This window comes from Python bivittatus, unplaced genomic scaffold (genome assembly GCF_059951505.1).
Source record: "Python bivittatus isolate LINGU-HERP-01145 unplaced genomic scaffold, Pbiv_v1 ctg000200_np1212, whole genome shotgun sequence".
Classification (NCBI taxonomy): domain Eukaryota; kingdom Metazoa; phylum Chordata; class Lepidosauria; order Squamata; family Pythonidae; genus Python; species Python bivittatus.
In genome coordinates, this window is record NW_028277040.1 from 5,870,602 (window position 1) to 5,894,695 (window position 24,094).

General features: G+C 38.8%; 1 protein-coding gene across 9 annotated transcripts in view; it reads right to left on the bottom strand.

The window, feature by feature from the left end:
* PARD3B (par-3 family cell polarity regulator beta) overlaps window positions 1-24,094 on the bottom strand; it is a 560,921-nt gene that overhangs the window by 362,031 nt on the left and 174,796 nt on the right. For 7 of the 9 annotated variants that reach the window (XM_088135640.1, XM_088135642.1, XM_088135644.1 and 4 more), the window contains exon 11: window positions 9,876-10,061. The exons of the other annotated variants lie outside the window; for them this stretch is intronic. In XM_088135640.1, coding sequence (XP_087991766.1) covers window positions 9,876-10,061 — 186 coding nt within the window. The remainder of the gene's footprint in view (window positions 1-9,875; window positions 10,062-24,094) is intronic. 9 annotated transcript variants of the gene reach the window in all.

The following is a 24,094-nucleotide window of genomic DNA, read 5'->3' on the forward strand; positions in this document are numbered from 1 at the left end:
TCCATCCATCCATCCATCCATCCATCTATCTATCTATCTATCTATCTATCTATCTATCTATCTATCTATCTTTATAAACAGCACTTAAAGCTGCTATAACAATAAAGTACAGGACACAGGACTAAGGACAAAATGAAAAGTAGGAACAAATAGATTACAAAATAAGGCAACATTTTATTTTATTTTATTTTATTTTATTTTATTTTATGAGGGAACTAATGGTGCATCACAGGTTCTTTTTTAAACTGTACCCAATTAGACTGACCCAGACTCAGGAGAGACACGAAAGCACTGGACCTGGACAGGTGGTCTTTTTTTATATCTCCCTATAAGGGTTGGGGAGATGTTTTATTTTGTAACAACAAACATATAAAAGTGATATGTGAGTGCTTCCTATATCCTATTCTACTGCTATCTCTATACCATTACTATGATAATTATCATTACAATATGCTATGACAATGTTTATACTATACTCTATGCTATTACTATTACTCTATTACCTATTACTCTATTACAATTACCTATATACTATGCTCTACACTATTTACTAGCATCCATCAATGTTTCTTTCTTAAGCCTGTTCTGCCTTAAGTTCCCTCTCTCTGAGATGTCTACTTTTTCTGTTAACGGCCAGCACGTAGGGCTTTTGCGTCTTTTTTACATTGTACTTTGTATTGTCTTGCTGAGCTACTACACTTCTTTTCCTCTCTTTTGGACCATCCACTCCTTCTGAAGGAAAAACACCTTCTTTCGTTTGGCTGCTCGACTCAGTTTGCTGGTGGCTGCGGAGCTCCCAAACACGCATCTCCTCCATTCTCCTCCCGTCTCCTCCCCCACCGGTGTCAAGGTGGCAGTGCTATTGGCAACTCTGCCCTGCTGACGCTGGGGAGAAAGGCTCGGGCAGGAGGGAAAGAAGGCAGCACGGGGGCCTGCAATTTTGCTACTATTTCGACTACTATTACTATACTACACTCTATACTATTACTTCTACTTCAATGCTATATTATACTATTACTAGTATACTATCACTATTGCAATTATGCTACTGCTATTACTAGTATACAATAGTGTTTTCCTTTTACAGACCCTGGGCTGTCTTTAAATCTTCTCTCTCTCTGGGATTTCTTCTATTTTTTTTTTAATCTTCTTTATTAATGGGCAGCATGTAAAGCACTTGCCCGTTCCCAACGTTGGGCTGGGCTGGGCCTCTTCTTTTTCCTCTTCAGTCTCTTTGAAGGAAAACCCCCTTCTTTGGCTTGGCTGCTCGACTCAGTTTGCTGGTGGCTGCAGAGCTCCCAAACACACATCTCCTCCATTCTCCTCCCGTCTCCTCCCCCCAACCACGCCAATGTCAAGGTGGCAGCGCTATTGGCAACTCTGCCCTGCTGACACTGGGGAGAAAGGCTCAGACGGGAGGGAAAGAAGGCAGCACGGGGGCCTGCAATTTTGCCAAGCAGCCTCCTCTTCCACATGGTGGCATGTAACAATCATATTAAACTAATAAAGCATGTTTTGGACAGAGGTTCAGTAGACTGACCCAACCATCATGCACCAAGACATTGCCTCCTTGATACATTACAAATCTTAGGAACTTTTTATGTTTCAACTAATCAGTAACATTCAGCACTCCAAAAGATATTTTCAGATATATTCAGATAACTTATAATGTTTACATGTCAACAGTGTATTGACAAACACATCAAGACAGTGAAGCTAAATTAGCTTCTGAAGTGATGTTAATTATACTGAACACTTTAGGCAGTCACATCTAGGAGTAGTTTATTTCCAATATATTCATTTCAAAAAAATACACACACACACACATATACAGGTGTGTGTGTGTGTGTGTGTGTGTATAAATGATGCATTTTTAACTTGAAATTTTGATTACTTTTTGTTTTGTAAATTCTGCCCCTGTACATACTTTTCAGAACATTTCAGTACAGCATGAAAGTAATAACTAAGAAATTTAATGCTGGAAAACTTTTCAAAGTGAAAGGTAGAGAGTTTAGTGAAAGTGAAAGTTTGTGTTATAGCACCACTAGGAATTCACCTAGAAGTGACTTGCAGAGACTCTCTCCTTCAAAAGTATAGAGGTAATCCTCAACTAACAGTGGTAATTGGGACTGGAATTTCTGTTGCTAAGCAATGCAGTTGGAAAGCGTGATATCACGTGACTGCATCGCTTAGTGATGGCAATCCCGGCAGTCCCTGCCGCCATCATTAACTGAATTCCACCAGTCATTAGCCGAGGACCCATCCCAATCCAAGCCACTCCAGGCTTGGTCCCACCCAGCCCTGAGCCTCAGTACAGTAAGGAACTGCCTCCTCTTCAACTCCCCCTAACCGCCTATCTTTCCCCCCATCTTTGCCCTTTTGGCCACCCTACATCCTGCCTTGTGGGGTGGCAAGCAGCCCCAGACTTGCATAGCCCTGGGGCTGCTTGCCACTCTGTGGCTCAGGGGCTTCTTGGTGCACCATTGCTCTGGGGCTGCAAGAAGCTGCTGAGCCACAGTGCAGAGAGAAGCCGCAGCTGCCTCTGGAAGCCTTAGGTGCCCCAGCTCAGTCCAGCAGCGTGGTAAGAAGCCAGGAAGCCCCAGCAGTGCAAGTGTGATGCTGCAGTGCCCTGGGAAGCCCCAACAGTGTGGCGCAAGCCAGGAAGCCACAGCAGCATGGCAAGAAGCCACAGCACCCTGGGAAGCCCCAGCAGCATGGCACGAAGCCAGGAAGCCCCAGCAGCACAGTGCAAAGCTGCAAAACCCTGGGAAGCCCCAGGAGCTCAGCACGAAGCTGCTGCACCCCAGGAAGCCCCAGCCACTCCAGCCCAGTCCCAGCCACAGTTGTCATCACCACACTGCACTCTGAGGCTCCTATTGCCCTGCGCTCTGCCACCACAGTTGACCTTTGCTATCTTCTTGCTCCTATTGCTGATGAGGTGTGCCCATCCTGCTTCTTCACAAGGCAGCTGCTGGCCACATGAGGCCATCTTCCCCAGGTCCTCTGAGGAACTGCTGTGCGCAATCTTGGGAAGAAAGCCTCAAGCGTCCAGCAGCTGCCTCACAAAGGGTGAGGCCAGGCATGGTTGGTCAGCAGCAGGAGCAAGAAGACGGTGAAGGTCAGCTCGGACAAGAGGGGCCGCAGAGTGCAGGGGGCCAAAAAGGCATAGATGGGGGGGGAGATAGGCAGGGGGGAGAGTTAAAGTGCATCTGTGGTTGTAAGTTGGGTAGGCTGCCAGGTGCCCAAATTTTGATCACATGACCATAAGTCCCTTTGTTCAGCACTGCCGTAACTTTGAATGGTCCCTGAATGAATGGTTGTCAGTCAAGGACTACCTGTAGTTTTCAATGCAGTTAGGGACTGCTCAGAATAAGCTTGCTTAGCACAGCCAGGTGTTTTGTCTCAGAGCTATCTTCCCTCCTACTGAGCATTTGATATAAGTCAGCTACGTAGCTGGTGAAATTTAGCTGTTGTTCTGAGAAACGGGTGGGTTCAGCTTGGAATATCAAGGCCAGCTCTTTCTTATCTGCTGGAAAGTAATGAAAGGAGGTATTCTTCTCCCACGGAAACAGTTGATAGCCTGCCAAGGACACCAGGTGGTTGGAAATTCTGAAGAGGAGAGCTGTCATGGTAGAGGTTCATCTGCCCATGGCATCTGACTTGTTTTGACCCTGCAATTTCCCTTGAGTGGCCTTCACCACTAAAGAATTCGGCATTGGGTGTTGTAATAAAAACTTGCACACCTGCTGTTGTACCTTATATTGGTTTCTATGGTCCAGTAGCTGGCTTCTTCCCTGGGTCACTGATGCTTTTAATAATGCTGGTAACAGGATGAAGACTCCTGAGTATACGCTTAATAATGTACAAACTGAAAAATGGAGTCATCTATTGATTTCATCATTTGATGGATTTGTGGCAAAGTAGATTGATTTTCCAGCATATTATCAGCTTCTTGCTTGGCCTCCTATTGGTTTGCCTGGATACAAGTTTAAGTGTTGATCGGATTCAACTCTTTCTGCCTTCTGATTGATTATTCCTCTCTCAGAGGGAAAATTTCAACTCTCATTCCAGCAGTTGGTTGGATTGTATCTGATCATTTTATTACATGAGATCTACGTTCTGTCATCCATGATGTCAGGAGTTGACAGACAGTTGTTTCTGCTAGCTTCACTGGTGGGGGAAACAATCTTAATGCAAACTGGTCTATTATAAGGATATCTAGGTCATAGTCTGGCTCCCTCAACCTCCTTTGTATGATTTAACTTGGGGTATGGGCTAGGACTTGGGAGAAGTCCCACAGACATGGTTTATGTAGATAAGAGTTTTTACTGCAAATAAAAATGAAACCAAACTAAACAATTGATAGCCCACTGCTAGTATATGCATCCAATTTCCCTTCTACATCTAGGATGGTTTAAATTCATTGTTTTTTCTTCCTGCCCTCCCATGAATTAATAGACTGTTTGGTATGCACATGGTGGTTTGGATGCCAAGACTTTGTTGAATGTTTATGTAACTGCTACATGGGAACACTGGCTCTCATCTTTACCCTTACACTCAGGTGGATTAGATCTTAAGGATGTTGATTCTGATGTCAGAAAGGGATCATAAAAATGGCCTCAACAATGAGATGGTGCATCTTCCTATTTCCTCTAGTCTATTGGGTAGTTGTCCCATGGCCATAATGGTCAGTGGGAGAAGTGACATCAATGGTCTCCTCTATCTAGTATTAGTTTCTGATATGACATTCAATAGCAAAGGAAAGTTGGGAGTCTGGTAAGTCTTCTCTGTATTTAGTCATTAGGCTACAACTATGAGATCATGATCTGCTCTATTTATTTCTTAACATTAATCTCTTTGATAAACATAAAACAGTAACACAATAACATACCCACCGAAATATACATAACGTATAAAACAGAAACTCAAATTGTCCAATTAGCCATCACAGGCCTAATACAAAAGCTTCAAGATCTAAAAAGTTCAGTTCTATAGACCGGATTCCATGTCCTACCACTAACTTCTTCAACAGAAATTACACATTAATATATTTTTGAACTTCAGCATGCAATTTAGATAATTTAGAATATATATCCAGTGGACTAAGCAATCACCGCTTTGTAAAACTGATAGGCAACCAAAACTGAGCTACTCTTCATGACATATTGAGAAAGCAATCAATTATCACTTAATCAACCTTAAATCCTGCCAGTTTACTGGCTATGCAGTTTGAATGTTTGAGCCACCTGCAGTAAATCTTCTAGCTTACAATTGCTGATAGTACTCAGTAACTCAAAGGTCTATCATTAGTGTAAGTCATATTTTCTTAAAAAAAAACAAAAACAGATCACATTAGTCTGCCTCTAATCTTTTTGGATTTTGATCCATATGGATGAAGAGAACTGTCAGCATAGAAACCTACCACTCAAGATTGGCTTTAAACAATTCCCAGAGGCTTTCAGCTGGAAGAGAATCTTATATGATTTTTGGTTTTTTAAAATATAAAAAGGGAGGAAATACAAGGCAATTATGTCTCCAATATGTTTTGGAACTGGCAAATAAAGCTTTTTTCATTAGTGTCTTGTTTCAGACTGAGCAAACACACTGGCTTGATCCTCAAGTGGTTTACTGATGGGTAGTATTGCAGCTGATTATAAAGAAAGGTAGACAACTGGCTTTGCAGATGCATGCGCACTCCAGAAAACAGAGGGAAGCAAGGCTTTGCTCGATGGCTGGATGTAGCGGGGGCATTTCAGAGATCAGTCCAGATACAAGCCATAGGAAACAAAGGAAGCCCAGCTTCAGGGAAACAAGGTGCAGGGGTGACAGAAAGACAAAAGAGTCCATGGTAGTCCAGGAATCAAATACCAGAGAGGTTAGTCATTCCAAGTCAAAGAGCCAAGAGTTAAGGAGCAGAGCAAAGGTTGGTGGGTTATATCAAAAAGAGGGCCTGTTACTGGTGACTGTTCTTAAATAGGCCGGAGGCAGGTATGGTGCTGACATCTTGGCTTCTTAAGCAGCTGAGGAGATCACCTCTGCTCAGCTTTCCAAAGCTGCCGACGTGGCCTGGGCATCCCTGACTTTCCCTACACTTGCTCCTGCTGATTATCTACTGAATCAGTCTCAAGTAGCTGATTGACTATTGACTGCTGAGGCTGGTTGCTTGCTGGATCAGGCCCCCCAACCACTGAGGAGTCAGAGGAAACCATAATAATTAGGGCACAATCTCAGTCAAACCAGTGCTTAAAATTATGCAGGATCTTTGATGAATTCTATTGTAGTTTTACTGATAGATTCTGCAAAACATGAATTACTGTTTGAAACCATTGAAAAAATTGTTCCTGAACAAAGCTGAAGCAGTCTCTCCATTCTGAAGAATTCTGAAAGAGATTTCAACCATCTGAGACAAGTGTAGTATCATTCCATCCTTAATACTGAAAGGAAGAGTGTGCAAACTTTCAAATGATGAACTCTTCATTATGTAGGATGTTACCAACAAAAATCAACAGAACAGAAAAAAGAAAGTTAAAAATATATTGCAGACCTTGGGTCTGTTGTTGCTCAGACTCAGTCTGAAGGTGGTCTTTGCAGACTGAATACATCTGTTAGTATGTAATCTGTACTCGCTGTCAGGCAGTTGCATCCACAGGGGAGGCAATGGGAGGTTCAGATTGATGAAAGCAGCATTGTGATGGAAGCCTTGCTCCTTTTCTACATTTGTCACAACATCACATGCATGTCCTATAGGGGTGGAGCTTGCAACCTGACACTGAAATATTGCTTTCATTATTCTGACTAAAGCAGTGAGATCCTGCTGCTAGATTCAGGTATAACCAAGTCCATGAATTTAATATCTAATATGTTGGAAAAAAATGATATAAGATTTTGCATAGGTACCTCTTAGTATGTTGCCTGTTAAATAGCTTCTGCTATATCTTTATGGGCTACTGATGCCATAAAGGCATCGGTAGCAAGTGCTTAAGACCAACGCAAAACCTCACAGCCACTTTTATACATGATCTCTCCAGACTAAGCAGTCTGAAGACTCTGAAGGCACCAAAAAGAGGCCTGTTTATGATATGGAGGCAATCAGTTTAACAAAGTAACCCCACTAGTTTAGGGTGTTCATCTCTAAAGTCCATAAATTCAGTACATATCCAACATTTGAGATCTCCATTATTAGAAGAGGTGCTTATTCTTCACACTGAATAAGTTGCTTCCAGCATCTGTAAGGGCAAGCATTTTACAAAACGTCAATTTTTCTTTATAATGAAGGACAGTACTTATTTTCCTGCAAATATAGCAGGAAAAATTGAATTGGCTTTATCATTAACCTCTTTTTTAGATGCTATCCCAAGGCATTTCGGAAAACCATGTATTAGAGTATATTCACACTCAAATTCTCTTCTTTTTGTTATCACAAACTATCTGTAAAAATGATTTTAATTAATGTAGTTCATTAAAGCCAACAATAGCTGTAAGTCTAGGAAGAAGAATTTAAAGAAGAAACTACATAAAATCAGTAGCAACAAGAAAAATGAAATGCACTGGTGACTATACCAAACCTCTTTAATATTGATATTGTGAAGCACTAGATGACACTTTGTTCCCTGAACTCTACACATATATAAGTCTCAGCTTACTCTTTGGGGCTCTTCCCAACCACCATATTCTCTCGTGCATTTGGTTTGGGGGAAGGGTCCCTGAGTTATTTATCAAAGAGTAACAGAGATCACAGGTAAGAACTACAAATTCAGATTTTGTATAATTCTTAAATGTTCAGATAAAATAGTGTTTACTACTTGTGAAAACAAAGAGAAGAATAATGGAATGAAAAAAACATTTGGAACTAGCAAATGTTACTAGAAATGTTACTAGAAAAAATCTGTGTACTTTCATGGACAAAAGAAAATGTATACAAGTAGTCCTCAGTTTAAGAACAAGTTCCGTTCCCAAGGTCTGTCCTTAAGTTGAAATTTGTATGTAAGCTGGAACACTATTATTATATAATAATGCATAAATAGTTTTGTGTAATTAATTCGAACCATTGTGTATTTAACTCGAATTTTGCCACAATAGGCTCTGTTCTTAACTATGGGTCATCTGTAAATCAGGCATTCTTAACCCTGGGACAACCCTATGTTCCTAACCATGATAGAACTAAATTTGTGTCAACAGCCAGTCACTACATTTTGTGGCTGAGAAGAGACTTGGACTAAGCAGCCTATTACAGAACACCAAGGGTACAGGCTTGGAAACATTTAAACAAACAACATGATCTACAAGTCTAAACTTAACAGTACAACATCCACACTACCACTTTAATTTGTGATTAAAATAAATTAGTTCATAATATTAAGAAGCAGTGATGGTAACAATTTAAATGCCAGTGCTTAAATACACATAGCCTTCTTCTCAGTTCTATTCCATTTATTCATTATACAGTCACCAACTCATGCAAAAACAAAACCACCATGTCAAATATGTATAAACAAATGTCAAAGTTTAAAAACACGAATATGCTTATACACTTATGCACATATACGTGATATGGATGATTTCTTGAGGAAAGTGAGATAAATCTACACAAGTACTGAACACTTACCACTTATTTAATATTACTTAATATATATGCTACACTGCATAGAATATATTGGAAATTATCTTACTGTATGAAAGTAAAGATATATACATTTTTGAAACAGCAGTTTTCAAGGGAAATATAATCTCCAGGAACTGAAAACTTTTTTTTTTTAATCACATTTATACTGTAGATAGAATTTGTGAATTTTTAGGTAATTAGATCCACTCATTTTCCCCCATAAATAAATAAATATAATCTTCAGGAACTGAAAACTTTTTTAAAAAAATCACATTTATACTGTTAAAACAATAAGAGAGAATTTGTTAATTTTCAGGTAATTAGATCCATTCATTTTCAGGAAGGAGGAAGGAAGGAAGGAAGGAAGGAGGGAGGGAGGGAGGGACTACAACATGAAAAAACCCAGATCCTCCTCCTCCTCCAGCTTAAATATAATTAAGTTCTGCACATAGATATAACTCCTGCCAAGTCAACCACTTTTGTCCATAGTACTATTTTAATTATTCAAATATGATCAAGCTGTTTTTAATTTTCCGTGCAGACTGAATATATACTTTTTGAATTCATGGACCTGATGAATTACTACTTTTATAACCTAGAAATGAGACTCTTGATTTCTTTTGTGCTGGTTTATGGCTCCATCTGTGTTGCATATTTTATGCAGGTGCCCTAGTGACTTGGTATTTAAGACAAGTTTGTCATGTGTGAATCTTTTAATTAAAACATGGAAACTCAAGGACGCTATTCTATAAATGCAAACATTTTCCAAAATTGCTATTTGCTAAGGTGCATTCCACAGTATATAAGTACATTTCACTGAAATGTAAAAACAATAATTTACCCCATTCCTACAGAAATATTATTTATACATCCTTTTTAAAAGGAGGAAAAAATTGCAGAAAAAGGATTGTAACAACTTCATTTACCATCAAAATAACAAAGGAGCTAATTGTTATATAAGATATCTATATAATGTAATAAAAAGGTACATAAAACAGGATGCATACTTTTTATACTTGCATATATTCCTTACTAAGGTAATGTTAGCAAAAATATTCTGTAAATTAAACTGAATAAAAATGATATAATGATTTCAACCTACTTTAGTTTCATGTTCAAAATATATCCAAAACAAGGTATTTTGGGGTGATGTAGAAAACTCCTATCTGAAATTCCTAAGAGCTGATATCAGAATAAGTACAGATCATGCTGAATTAGATGGACAATTTGGAACAGAAGTTCTCTCAAGATGAAAATATTATAAATAAAATACCTTATACGCAGCACCACCATGGATGATAGATTTGATGAAAATTCCAAGATCAGCCCCTGTCTCTCGAGATTTGTTGCCTTTTAAGCTCACACCAAGTCCAGCTGAACCCGAATCATTCAAAGGAATTTCAAAAGTCAATTGCTCTGTTGCCTCGATTGAAAAAATGTTGCAACATGGTTCTCCTTTCTGTTGGATGAACAGAGAAAGCAGAACATGTGAAAAATAGGAGGTAAATACTTTTTTCTCTGATCATACAAGACTAGGAACAGAGAGAAATACCTCAAGAGACAGAGGACGTCCTTCATGTTAACTACATTTTAATTGGGAATCAGAATGAAAAGTCTGCCTTGAGAGGTAGACCAGACAATATTTATTTCAAAGTATTTCAAATTTCTTACAGTTTCTATAAGCAAAAGTGATACAGAGGCAAGCTATCCCTGATACCAACTTTTTATCGTTCAGCCCTGAAAGGATCATTGGATGCAGTCACGTATTCTCCAAATCATGAACAAGAGTGACTGCATTAGCAGGGGACAGAACTATGATGTCATACTAAAGAACAGCAGAGAAGTCCGGTTATGAGATGAATTAGAGCCATCAAAGCTGGTTCCTATCATTTAAGCAAACTACATCAATTCACAATCATGGTTAAAATATTTTAAATATGTTGATCATCGTATGACTGATACATACTATTTTAGGACCAAAAATCATGATGAGTTTGATAGCACCTTTTCCAGTCAACACATTTTACTAAAAAACATAAGCTTTTGATGTTAGTTGGAAAAGATGCTCTGAGATTCCTGTTTTCGCTACCCTAGACTAACACGGCTCTTCTACATTTACAATTTATTCTTACATTTTATGCCAATGTAGAACACATGGTTTATTAATGTGTTTATTAGACTGAAAACAGCATAAAATACTATTTTATGCTGTTTTCAATCTAATAAACACGTTAATAAACAATGTGTTCTACATTTTTGCCTGCAAAAATGTCAGGGCACAAGGCAGGCTTCAGGGACATTGCAACTCTCTCTCCCTTTCTTCTATTGACAAGCTTTGTGCTTCTTTTATATGATGTATTTTCATGGCCATTCATTCCTAATTCTTCAGATTCCCTACAGTCACTCTGATTCCCACAATCAGGGATCAGGTAAGGAGCTCTCTCTCATTATATAAGAAATATTTATAGGATTTCACTTTCTTGGAACTTCTTTTATGGAAATGTCACTCATATCAGTGAGCAACAGCACATCCACCAATATTGCAAATTAAACCCTTTTATTTTTTGTTCCTGTAAAGAACAAAAATAAACAACATGCCTTCAATTTGGAAAACATGTTATTTCAAAGAGGGAGAAAAAATTAGGATCTACTGAACTATAAACATCAATTTCATGTATAACAAGAATATTTCATATATTTAATGAATGCATTCTGTTTAATTGGAAAACATAAAAATGATTTGATTTTGATATTAATAATATGCTGTAGTATAATCTAACAGCCTACCTCTACTGCTTTTTCTATACCCAAAGCTATATACATATACAGTATGTAAATTTTAAATCCTTAAAAACAGAATTGTATAATTAGTGTTTTAGAAAATAATGTGTACACTAAAATGTAATAACATACTGCACTGTATGAAAGCTTGGAATTATTTTTAATAAAAACCAATGGCTGTTTAGTATAAAATAGATGTGCTGATGTTTAAGCCTCTTGACATTACAGACTCATCTCTACATGATGTCAGCTATGGGCTGTCCTGTATAATTCACAAACCACAACAACGTTATCAGGTGAAAATAAGTGAATCAGGAAAAAAAAAAAAACCCTGTACATATTAGGAATGGTTCACAATAATGGTTTTGTTGATCCTTCCCTCCTTGACTGTCTGAAGAATTTTATGGAGATCATCCCAAATTTTATGTGAATTTAATATAAAGTGTGACATTTAGCACCTTCTCTCCTGTTTCTCCCTAACAAATTATATCCTTCCCTCAGATATTCTGCTTTTCTTATTAGCATAATATCTTCTCTGGCTTGCTCTTCTTTAGGAAACGATCATCTATATCTTTCTTATCCATTTGTCATCAGATACTGAATAATGCTTCCCACTCAGAGCAACCACCATCTTTGTTTCCTTAGACCACCTGCAGTGACAGACAGTAGTCCATGACTAATCGTTTCTCCACAGCATTCAGGATATTCAAAGGGTAAAGTATTTCACAATTTGCTGTAACATGCATCAGGACAAGGACTAAGCTCCATATTTCTATATTAGCCATGTGTAAGAGCTTTGGCATAGCCAGCATTTTTTTTCCTTTGAGAAAAAATAGTATCACAGCATCCCCACTCCACTCACCATGTACATCATGATATAAATTGCTTTTCAAAGCCCCTTCTATCCATGTATGTTTTGCCACTGTTTTAAAGCTAGCTTGTTTCCTTACTTGCTTATTTATTTATTGTTTTTATATACTGCTGCATTTCAAAGAATTCCTGGTGGTTTGCAGTACAAATGTAAAAGTACATAAAAGCATATAAACAATAAAATCCAGAAATCCACCCACCATCCATAATTAATGGCAACAGCTCTTACAGGTTGAAAGGCCTTGAATCCATCTTGATAGCCTTCCTAAATGCAAACAGGGAGGATGCTGTCCAAATCTCAAGGAGGTTGTTCCATGGCAGTGGGCAGCAGTAGAAAAATACCTCATCACAAGCCACTTCCTCAGACCCCCACCAATGCAAAGTCCTGCCCTGAATGAATCTGAGCAATTTTTCCAGTAAAGTGTTATGCAAATAATTCAATGGGGCTATTAGGCGGATCTTCCTGCCCATCTCTCCCAGGATGGAGCAAGACTGCTGTCAGTCCCATTAGATAAATCAGACTAGGAAATCAACTCCACAGATAGACTAAAACTATTTTTATTGAGATTGCTATAACAACAGAACCTTGCAAGTCTGTTCTATACCTCCTTCTCTTCCTTACTGTTCAGTGAATTAGGGAGGCATCCACCTGAGACACTTCTAAATGTTATCTCATTGTAGATTTAAAAAATGCTTCATCCCCTTTTGCCAAGGCAATGGATCCTGCATATCTCCATCAAGGTCATCTCCTTACTGCCTACATCTGCCCTTACTAATATGTTTGGCTCAGTCTTACCCATGTTCAATCAGGTTCACTCCTAGTCTTCTTCCACTAGCACTCCAGGTGCTTCTCCTGTCACTTCATTTCCTGGAACTCCCGAATAACTCCAGAGTTCCCCAGGATTTGCAAAAAGTTGCTCAGAGATCACATCCTGCCTTTGACCACAAGAACATGATCAGCGGTGCAGCACAATTGCCTGCCGGGCTGCTTGGAAAATACTTAAGCACTTGCCAGAATCCATTAGGGTCCATGAGGCACCTAGGACAAACCATCTTAATCAGTCCACCACTACCATTTATGGAGGTCACCAGCAGCAATGAGCCTTATCCATACCAGGAAGTGATCTGACCATAGCAAAATACTATGTACAATGTCCTTCATCTTCCATTCACATACCAACTCAATCCATGGCTGCTATGGAGGTCATGAATTTCTAAGTCTCCCAGAAGTGGAGAGTAGCCCTACTTTACTACCTTAATGTGCTCTCAAGTACACCCCTGTCAACAAAGAATCATAATCACCATGCCTTGGCAGTCTGCCAGATTTTTAATATGCTAATAAGATAGACATAATCATTACTCCACAATAAGGAAGTGATCACATATCCTCTATAAAAAACAAACCAAGGGATTACAGAGTAATCTATGATCATATAAGCTTTGAAGAACAGCAATGAAAATCTTGCACCATACTATCCATACCCCATAGTTAATTTCTCCTACTAACAAGCAAATGTGTGGGTTTCTTAGGAAACACTTTGGTATATCAATTTATTTCTATATCACACTTTATTTAGATAAGTGCACCTGTTAACTTAGTTAAGTTGTACCAAACTGCTAAATTTTTCTTCCTGTTTCCAATAGTGCAACAAAATTAATGGTAATACCACAGTTAAATCAATGTATGTAATACCTTCTATAATAATAAATATTTTATGTAACTATTTACACTCTTTATACTTTTCAGCATAAATTCTCCACTTTAATCTGTAACTTACTATTTCAATGTGAATATTCTGATATTTATTTCAAACATATAAAAACTGATCACCATATAACAGAAGCAATTGTTGGCTTCTTCCCAAATAGTATTTTCTTCAAAACTTAAAAAATACAATTTAGAAAAGCATTCTGACAAAACTTCAAATAAAACTTTACTCCTACAGATGTAGTTACATAATTAAATTCCACAAAACATTTAATGGTAAAACATGCACATTTGGGTGCTCTAGCGTTTCATACTTCTGCTAAGATTTATTAGTTTATTAAAACATAATTATTGGTCAGATTAGTTCTTTGAACCAATCTGTTGGGTTATGATCAGAGTACACAGAATGCTATCTATAGCAAAATAGAGTTGTTAAATGTGCTGGAGTGAAATGACAAATATAAATATACTAAATCATTTTCAAATACTAGATTTCTTACAGCTCAGCTAATACTCAGTCTGTAATCCATAACATTTCACAGCTACTTACCTCTCTAGAAAGCACTCTGGGAATGTTCTGCCCATCAAATAACTTATGAGAGCTAATACTCATTTTTATTTGTCTCGTGTTTAATAGTAAATGCATATACTAACATTTAATAGTTCATTCATGGATCATATAAAATGAAAGATTGTAGAAGTTAAAGACTATACATTTAAGAACCTCAAAGACTTCTCAGAGGAGGAAGATGGGTTAGACAACCTCACTGACTTTTTGCAACTAATGAGCCAGGTCCTTGGGACACTTTCCCTAAGACTCTCATCTAGACTCCCCAGTACAGTAATAAAGAATATTAAAAGTTACAGAGGTGCTGAAGGGTTCACTTAAAAGACAAAGGACTTGGGAATAAAGGCTTATTTCAGAGTAGCTCGATATAAGATAACTTTGCAGACAAATCAGGCTTCATGAACACCGGTTTCATGAGAAAAGGGTAATTTGAGCACACCTTGAAAGTAATTTGAAGAAGTATTTTGGGCCTAACATGAGCAAAGCACCTCCCTGCTGTTCATTAAAACAGACTCTCTTTTTTTAGGCTTCCTTGTGAGTCTGAAAAAAAGTTGTACCTACCTGAAGAATCTCATTGACTTTAATTGATCAGCTCCTTAAAAATGGCCAAAATTGTTTTTCAAAAAAAGAAACTTTTTTGAAAAAAGAGAGGCTACTTATTTATTTATTGTATGGCATCTCATACATGGACTTACATTAAATACTAACATTTAGCCTAAGTTAAAACCACTTTAAAATATGAATATTAAAAAGATCTAAATGTCTAGGCCATCTAACCATTGAAGGGCAGCATCATTTATATAAAAGAAATCAGATATTGGGCCATTATATGCCCTCAGCTTACAGCTGGTCACAACATGATCTATGGTTTGACGTGCGGCCCCACAGTCACACTGAGGTGACGATGCCATACCCCATCTATGCAATGAATCCTGGCAGATGCCATGTAAGGTGTGAATCCTGTTCAAGGTCGTCCATCGCTGGTGAGATAGATCAAAACCTGGCACCTTTTGCATAGGGTCATCTATATGTCTTCCTGTATCTGGGTGTTCAACAACCCATTTAACTTTCCACTGGGAGTCAATGTTGAAGTTGTTATGCAGATGTTGTGCAAGTGCCAATGGAGGCTTCCTAGATTTAAGCCTTGCAAGTGATAAGTAGGGAAGATTAGCATGCACTAGAAGAAGTGGGTTGTTCATGATTTTTCAATATTCTCTCACTAGTGCACCTTGCCTTTGCAAAACTGGTGGTGCTATATGGCTCAGAACAGGAAGCCAACAGATGGGAGTGGTTTTAATGCATATGGTTATAATCCTCATGGTGTCATTAAGTCTGGCGTCTATCTTGCTAGTATGGCAGCTGTTAAGCCCTACAGGGGCGCAGTATTCTGCTGTGGAGTAGACCAACCCCTAGTATTAATTTTTGCAGCCATGTTCTCTAGATGTAACTTATAAGAAAGAGTCCGATCCAATGTTACCCCAAGATATTTTGGATAAGGGTTGTAGGGAAGTAAGTTGCTATTCAGGTAAACCTTCAGGGCTTTATTTGCTAGTTTATTATTAAGGTGGAAACATGTAGTCACCGTTTTGCTAACACTAGGAGTAGGCTTCCAAGAGAGGCTACTTTAATGAATAACAGAAAGGTGCTGTACTTGTAAGAGGTTCAAAGTTGTTTTTTTTAATAATTTTTAAAAAGTATATAATATTAGTAGGTATAACTTCTAGTATAAAGTTCACTATTTAAGAAAAGCACTTCTACTGCCCTGCAGTTTGTTACTTTTGCACCCTGAACCCCAAATACATCTGGACTTAATCCCAGCATCTGCTCTCTTATCTTTGTCCTGCAGGGCTCAACTTCTTCAGGACTATCAAGTGATAGTTTGGCATATATCTGAAAAAGGATTACTGTAGGCTGCACTGAATATACTATAAAGTATGGGGTGTATTTATTTCAGTTAATCCCATGTTAGTTGCTAAATGCAATATTAGAGAAATAAGTCTTGCCCTAGGCATTACATCTCCTCCATCCGTTCTCCTGCAGACTGTTGTGTCTTCTCTACACATTATTTGCTTTTTTAGTGTAGTGGTACTTACTTTGTCCCATTCTCTTTTTTCATTCACTTTCAGGCATAATACACAGGAATAGTTCCAACTCAACCAATAAGGGGCATGTAGGAAGGTGCTATTCTGTGGCTGGCACACAATTAATACAGCTTTACAGCCTTTTTGCTGGAGCACTGAGAACCTCAGATGAGGGTAGATGCAATTATCATGATTTTGGTCAATAGGAATAGGGGATTGAATGAGAAGCCGCACAGAAAGTTCTCACCATCAAAGCAAAGGATTTTACAGCATTCTTTCCTTGGCACAAGAACAGTCCACTGGGTTCAAAGTTCACCTTTAGCTACTCCACTCTGGAAGTGTTTTTCATCTTACCTTACTTCCAGGTGCTGCATGCAGGCAATGTAAGTTGTGTGGATGCCCAAGGGAGAGCAGGCCTGATGTGACATGTTTTCTGTTGACAGATTTTTGCTCTAACTGGTTCTGCAGGTTTCCTGTAGAACTGCCCCTTCCACCTGGTCCCTGACCTGTTCTCTTGCCTCCCAATCCTTATTTGGCTACAAGGGAGACTGGAACCATGGCTTTGGCAGCCCCCCTCCCTCTTCTATTGTAAGTTGGTTGGTCCATCAGTCAACTGGTTGACCTAGAATATGAAACCCTGACATTGACTAGCCTATCCTTGGCTGAATGCATATAATTGCATATGAATGCATAAAATGATAAGTGAAAAAGTCTCCTCTCCTATACTTCTGTAGCCTACAGTGTCTGCTTCTCCCATGGAAGCCCTGGCTCCTCACTTACTCTTCTTATGTAATATTCTTAGGGTAGTTTACAAATTCCCACAATTAAGACCTTTCTCAAACTTCAGTTTTTCAACAACATTTACCCAGTGGTTGCATCTCAGCTACACAAATCTGGATAATTGTTAGATGGCAGTTAAGATATATACACATATAAAATCCCCAACTCTTTGCCAGTATCTGGTGGTCAATAGGTTAATGGTTGATTTTGTATGTGTGTGTGTTTGTGCTTGCCTGCACGTGCACTTTTGAGTCAGTTTTTGACCCCTGGCAACTGCCTGGACAAGTCTCTGCAGTTTTCTTAACAAGATTTCCTAAGTGGTCTACCATTGCCTGCTTCCTAGGGCTGAGAGAGAGTGACTGACCCAAGGTCACCCAGCTGATTTCGGGCTTAAGGTGGGACTAGAACTCACAGTCTCCTAGTTTCTAGCCCAGTGCCTCAACCACTACAGCAAACTGGCTCTTCCATTGTGCTCTTGATCAATTGCATTTTCTTTTTTCTTTTTAAATTATTCCTTGATGTTAAAGGTTGACTGGTTGACTCATAATTTCAAGGAATAATTTTAAAAAAAGGAAAAAAAGAAAAATTATGGCAGTGTATGGAGTAACCAAAACATCATGCATGCCAATTGGAGGAGGTTTTTCACATGGTGGATGACATTGGGCAGGTCTGGAACTTTAGGTGAGCAACCACCAGCCATGAGCCTTGAATGTTGTACATTAAAGCTGTATGAACAGAACACAGGAGAGAACATAAGGAGGTGATATGGGGCAGGAAGAATTAGGATGACATGATTTCCTGCTAGCTCCACGATGAAGCAAAGGATGGTATCTCTGGGGGTGTAGCCATAGGTACTGGTTTGGGAAGGCACAGGTAGCTATCTATTTGAATGAAGGATCTCTTTCAGAAATAAGCCATCAAGAAATGCAACTGAAGCATGACAAGGAGTCTTATAGCAGAAGTAGGAGCCATATGGGCCAGAAGGCAAAGCAAAAAAGCAGTCTGATAATATCAACCGTATCGTTTTCTGGTAAACAAGTCAGGAGATTCAGTCAAATAGGTTGCATGGGTGGAAAGCAGCACCCCCTCCTCCAAAGTGTCTAGGGATGCTCTGATAAATTGAAGAATCTGATAAGATTTCTCAAAATTGACTTAAAATCATAAACAACAGAGTTGGTAGAAGCTATTTAGGCTATAGAGTCCAAAACCCACAGATTACAGAATCCAAATTAAAGCATCATTAGATGACTGTCTAATCTCTACTTCAACACAGTCTAGTGAAGTGGATCCCACTTCTCCGGGTAATTGTAACATTCAGTCAGAATCTGCCTTCCTGCAACTTGAATTCATTATTTTGTGTTCTGTACTGTTCAGACCCTCTGGATGGTCTTCTGTTTAACATACTTTCAGGTAGTTGGAAGAATGCTGTAACATCTCTTCCTCAGTGTGATATTGTACCAGAAATGGACAGATTGCTTAAGGTGTAGTCTAGTCAATGCAAAAAAAAGTAGAATACAGATAGTGCTCAGTAAACAACAGTAATTGAGACCAGAATTTCTGTCACTAAGTGATGTGGTCATAAAGCACGACGTCATGTGAATGCATCAGTTAGCAACAGCAATCCTCACTGCCATTGTAAGCGACCGTTGAGGGTTGTTAAGCAAGTCCCAGGTGGCTTGCAAGCAGGCCGGTAGGCAGGTAAGGTGCAGCATGAGTGTGGTGCGGCTGAGGGTGGCTGCTGCCAGGCGGGGAGGTTGCACGAGTGGCCCACAAGGCGTGGTGCGAATGTGGTGGGGCTGGTCGCGCAACTTAACAGAGCAACTTGCAACCTTCCCTGTCAGCTTCCCCATTAACTTTGCTTATGGGAAGCCAGCAGGGAAGGTCGCAAATGGGCATCACATGACTGTGGGACACTGCAACCATGGTAAGCGCTAGCCGGTTGCCAAGTGCCCAGTTCACAATCACATGACTCCAGGGGTGCTATGACAGCTGGAACTTTGAGGACCGGTCATAAGTCTCCTTTTTCAGCATCATTGTAACTTCAAATGGTCATGAGCAAATGATAATTAAGCGAGGACTACCTGTATTATTTCCTGTGATTTCAAGATTATACTTCTTTTGATGCAGTATTAAGTTGTGCCTTTTTGCACTCACATCACACTGCTGACACATGTCCAATGTGTAATCAAATAATATTCCAAGATCTTTTTCACAATTACTATTGCCAAGCTAGATAATTTGTATATTTGATTTCTATCTCCTAAGGGAAGTACTCTGCATTTGTCTCTGTTAAATTTAATGTGCTATTTTCAGCCCATTTTTAATAATGCATAAAGGATATAACCCAATTTTGTGTCATCTATAAATCTCATAATCATTCTATCTACCTCTTCAATGAAACCAACTAGCAGAAGATTTAAAACCGATAAGAGGAAATGTATTTTTTCATCTAGTATGTCCTCTGTAGTTTGCTTACCATGAGATGTTGTGTTGGAGACTAGACCAATTGCTGAAGGACAAATCTATCAATGCTGTTAGTCATGGAAGCAGATACTAAGTACACAAGAGCAACAACAGGAGAGGAGGTCTGCCCTGATATTCTATTTGTGGGCTTCCTAGATGCATTTGGTGGGCCATCGTGTGAGATGGAATGCTGGCCAGATAGGCCTAAGCCTGATCTAACAGGGCTACTCTCATGTTCTCACACATTGAACTGATGAGCCTTGGAAGTTTAATCTCATCCATGACAACTGTTCCTGGCCTACAATATATTTCACAAGGTCATGGGCTTGATCAGGGCACATTTGTTTTGATTCTTCATAGTTGTGAGTTAGTAACTATCATAATTCATCCCTTTGTCTTCAGCTGTGTTCATCCATCTCCTGTTCCACAGTGCCTCTTTCTCAACCCTGAAGGCTCAGAGGCCATTCGTTCTGTAGCCTGAGAATAGTTTTGAGCTGGAGGTGCAGAATATTATTTACATCTCTTGCTTCTGACAGTTGCTCTTGTTTATTAGGCCTGCTTTTAGATTCTCTTCATTTTGGAAAGTTGTTTCCTCTGTCAGCTCCTTTTGTATTGCCTCCATTTTTTTTTATCTAATAAATCTTCATCCTTTTTGAGGCCAGTCATTGGTCTAATCCTTTGACTTTCTCACCAGTCACTACTACAAACTTGCACTTGCATGGATGATGGCTTAGTCAAGTCCTTTACAGTTTTCAAAAGGGCCAGAAACACCGTAATTGAGACAGAAAGTGCAGCATCAAACATAGGGTCCTGTAAAAGTGGAACACATTGCTGTATTTTAATGTCTAGAAAATATACCATTTGCATTGCTTGGTATAGAAACCAAAACTTTCAGAAGGAGAGATTGGTCTGGACTCCTACTTCTGCTTTTGGAGAGATGGATGAGTTCTCTGGCTCAGATGTGGAATCCTCCAACATGTCCTCTTCAGAAGATGTGGAAAAATGGCACCCAACGGTGATGTCACTGATTGTTCTTGACATGGATCCTATGGTGCACAAGGGCTAGTTATGGGAGGTCAAGACAGAGAAGCAGAATTACTCTGCTTGAGTAATGAGGGTGGCGATGGTCCAAAGATAGCAGATAATGATTTCCAATGTCAAGGAGGTATTCATAATCAAAGAACATTCTAACTGATTTTTATAATATGCCAAGTTTGGATTCTGAGAGGGAGCAAAAAACCAGAAATGGAGAAAGGAACACCTCCTTATACACCTCCTTCTCTTGAGCTGAGCCATGCTGAGAAGCCCAAGAGTGACATGTGGACTTTCTACTTCTGAAATCCAACAATGATCAGATGATCAAGCCTAAAGCAGATGAGGATCCATTACTAAGAGGCTCATGGTGGCAAAATGACTTACTTCAATGAAAGGATTATAGATCCCTTAGCCTGGGGCTGTCACTTAGACCTTCAGCTGAGTAAATGTCCTAGTGGGAAGTGATCCTTTAGGTTTGGGGGACATCGAACTATAGCTTACGCTGGTCGAGATTAATGCATGGAACTATATTTGTTCACCTCCCTTGTCTGTCAGGGCAGAGGTAAAACAAGGCTTAAAGTAGAATTTCTCAAATTTGTAGGCTGAACTGAGGAATGGGACAGAGCATTTTAAACAGTTAAGTTTGTAGAGAGACCCTAAGCTGGAAAGAATAGTTTCTTGTTGGTAAAGACCAAACAATGGGGATAAGATTTCAGCACATGGCCAATTCCCAAGTGGATGAGACAAGAGGAATGGCTTGTTGTCACACTTTGCTTGCTTTAAATGCCATATGGGGGCACTGGTTGGTAATAAACATCAAGTTTTCTTTAGAAAGTTACAAACTACTGAACAGATACAGAACCATATGCATGAATCACACAAACTATGATGAATAATTGCAGTTATCTTCTGAAGAATATTTAATATTCACTTATATTTAGTGAATATTTTATTCTTGTTTTACTTGGTAACCAGTATAGCATATCCCAAACACTCGGAACACAATGCTTTACATTGCCATTCTCCATTCTGCCCCATCTACTTCTCTTTCAACATTTCGCATCACTCACTTTGAGCAGCTAGGTATTTCAAAGAGGCACAAAAGTAAACTGAAGTAAGTAACATAATACCAATACAATGTATATTAAAACATTCTGATGAAAGTAACAGAAAATAAAATGTTTCGATTTAAAAAAGGCATCAATGCAATATAATCAAGCATGCTAGAAAAGCACTAAGCAAGTTCACTGATAAACCATGTGAAATGCCTCACGTACAAGTGGTCTGGACTTCATCTCATTAGGCAAGAAGATTTGCAAATACATTTCCAAGAATATTTTTCCAATCCATTTTATAGCAGTTGGCAGTACCTGACAACTCTGAAGTCCAAAACAATTGCAGATAATTGTAGTTGAAAATATGCAATCACTTGCTGCAGTCCTTTTTTTTTTTTTTTTCCCCCTCTACATTTTGGTAACTTCTACAAATTCATTACATCCAGGATATATCAAACTTGACAACTGGACTTGAATGGATTGCAGAATAAGACTTCTTAAGTTGAAAATAAAATGTGATTTTACATATGCTAGTAAATCAAAGCTCTAATAAATCCTTTTGTTCTTTGTCTTGGCTGCAACCTGTCAATGCATCAATAATTTATTAAAGCAATTTGAAGAAAATGTTCTGCCTGATAATACTGATTCATATAAAGAACAGATTTATGAGAAAACATTTTCCTTAAAAAAGTTTTAAGAGCTGATAGGCAGTGTGAAGACAAGAGAAAGCCAATGATGACCAATTATCATTACCAATGAACTATGTACCCACCATCCCTCTTCCTAGCATTAGAAACAAAAACTCTGTTTTTTATATTTCCAAGTACAGATCTTTCATTCCACACACCCACCGCCCCCACCCCCCGGGCTTAAAACACAATTCTGATTTGATTATTCCCTATATTATCTCCATTCCCATCTTTTGACAAACCACAGGTAGGGCACACACCACACTCTCTTACTGTAACCTGTTCTGTATACCTTGAAAATGCAGGCATCCCACAATTAACATTTATTATTGTTTTGTTTCCATGAACAACTTGTTAGATGTATGTTTATGAAATAGAAATGGCTACAGAAAAGAGCAGAATGTTGGCATCTCAACATTTCTAATCATTTTCTTTCAACTCTTGTTTGACTTAGGCTAAGAAAGCTTCTAGAATTCTATGAAGATTGCCATAGATTCAAACCAGAGAACTGTGCATAGTTCCCACAGCCATCAATGTTTAAACTTAGACAGTTTGCCTGCCCACCTGTTGAGTTTACTGAAGAAAGTTTCATCACTGGTCTTTTTTTCTTTCTTTTCTCAAGGTTTACTATCATAATTCACTTTCTCCTCTCTAGCTCTATACCTTTTTTGCAATAGTAAGTCAAAACAGATTTTTGGCAGGGAGGGTCATCTACTCATTTTCCCTTTCCCCAAGTTTTCTTTTTAAAGAGGACCAGTCACTTTGTGCACCAACAGCTGATTTGATCATTTTTATTTTAACAGAAGCTACAGTCTATTTGTTAACCAATTTTGTTAACCAAATTATTGGAGAGAAGGGATGTGAAACAAATTTCCCATGCCCTACAGTAGAAATCCTTAGTTTCAAGTTTCCAGCAAAATGTGCATCTAGTCTTTGCTAACAATTCTTATTGTTTTAAAAAATGAAATGAAATATATTCTCAATCACATAAATTCTTCTCTGTCCAGATGATATTAATGTATGTTCAATATTGTCTAAGGCTTCTTTCTCTCCTGAGACAACTTTTCAATTAAATCTTGTTATTTAATCTCAGAATACCAACACTCATTGACTACCGTACTGTCTAACTGTGAATTTATGGTAATCTAATGCACATCTCCCTTGATAGAAGGGCTGTCTTAGTTACCCTTATTGTTCTGGGGCCAAAAAAGCCTCCACAAAGCCAGGAAGGAAACAGCATTTATTTAACGCAGCCAGAGACTTTTTGCTAACTGTTGGATGTCCTTGACCAGCACACACCACCATGGCCTCTTGAATGTGTGCTGGCTGCCCTCTTGCCTGACTGCTCGGGTCTGATAAGAGGAACATATTCCCCCGGGTGCCATTCAGATCTGAGAGCAAGAGGCAATGGACTTAAAAGGTATCATTTTCAAAGGCTTATGAATTCATACCCCCTTGGTCT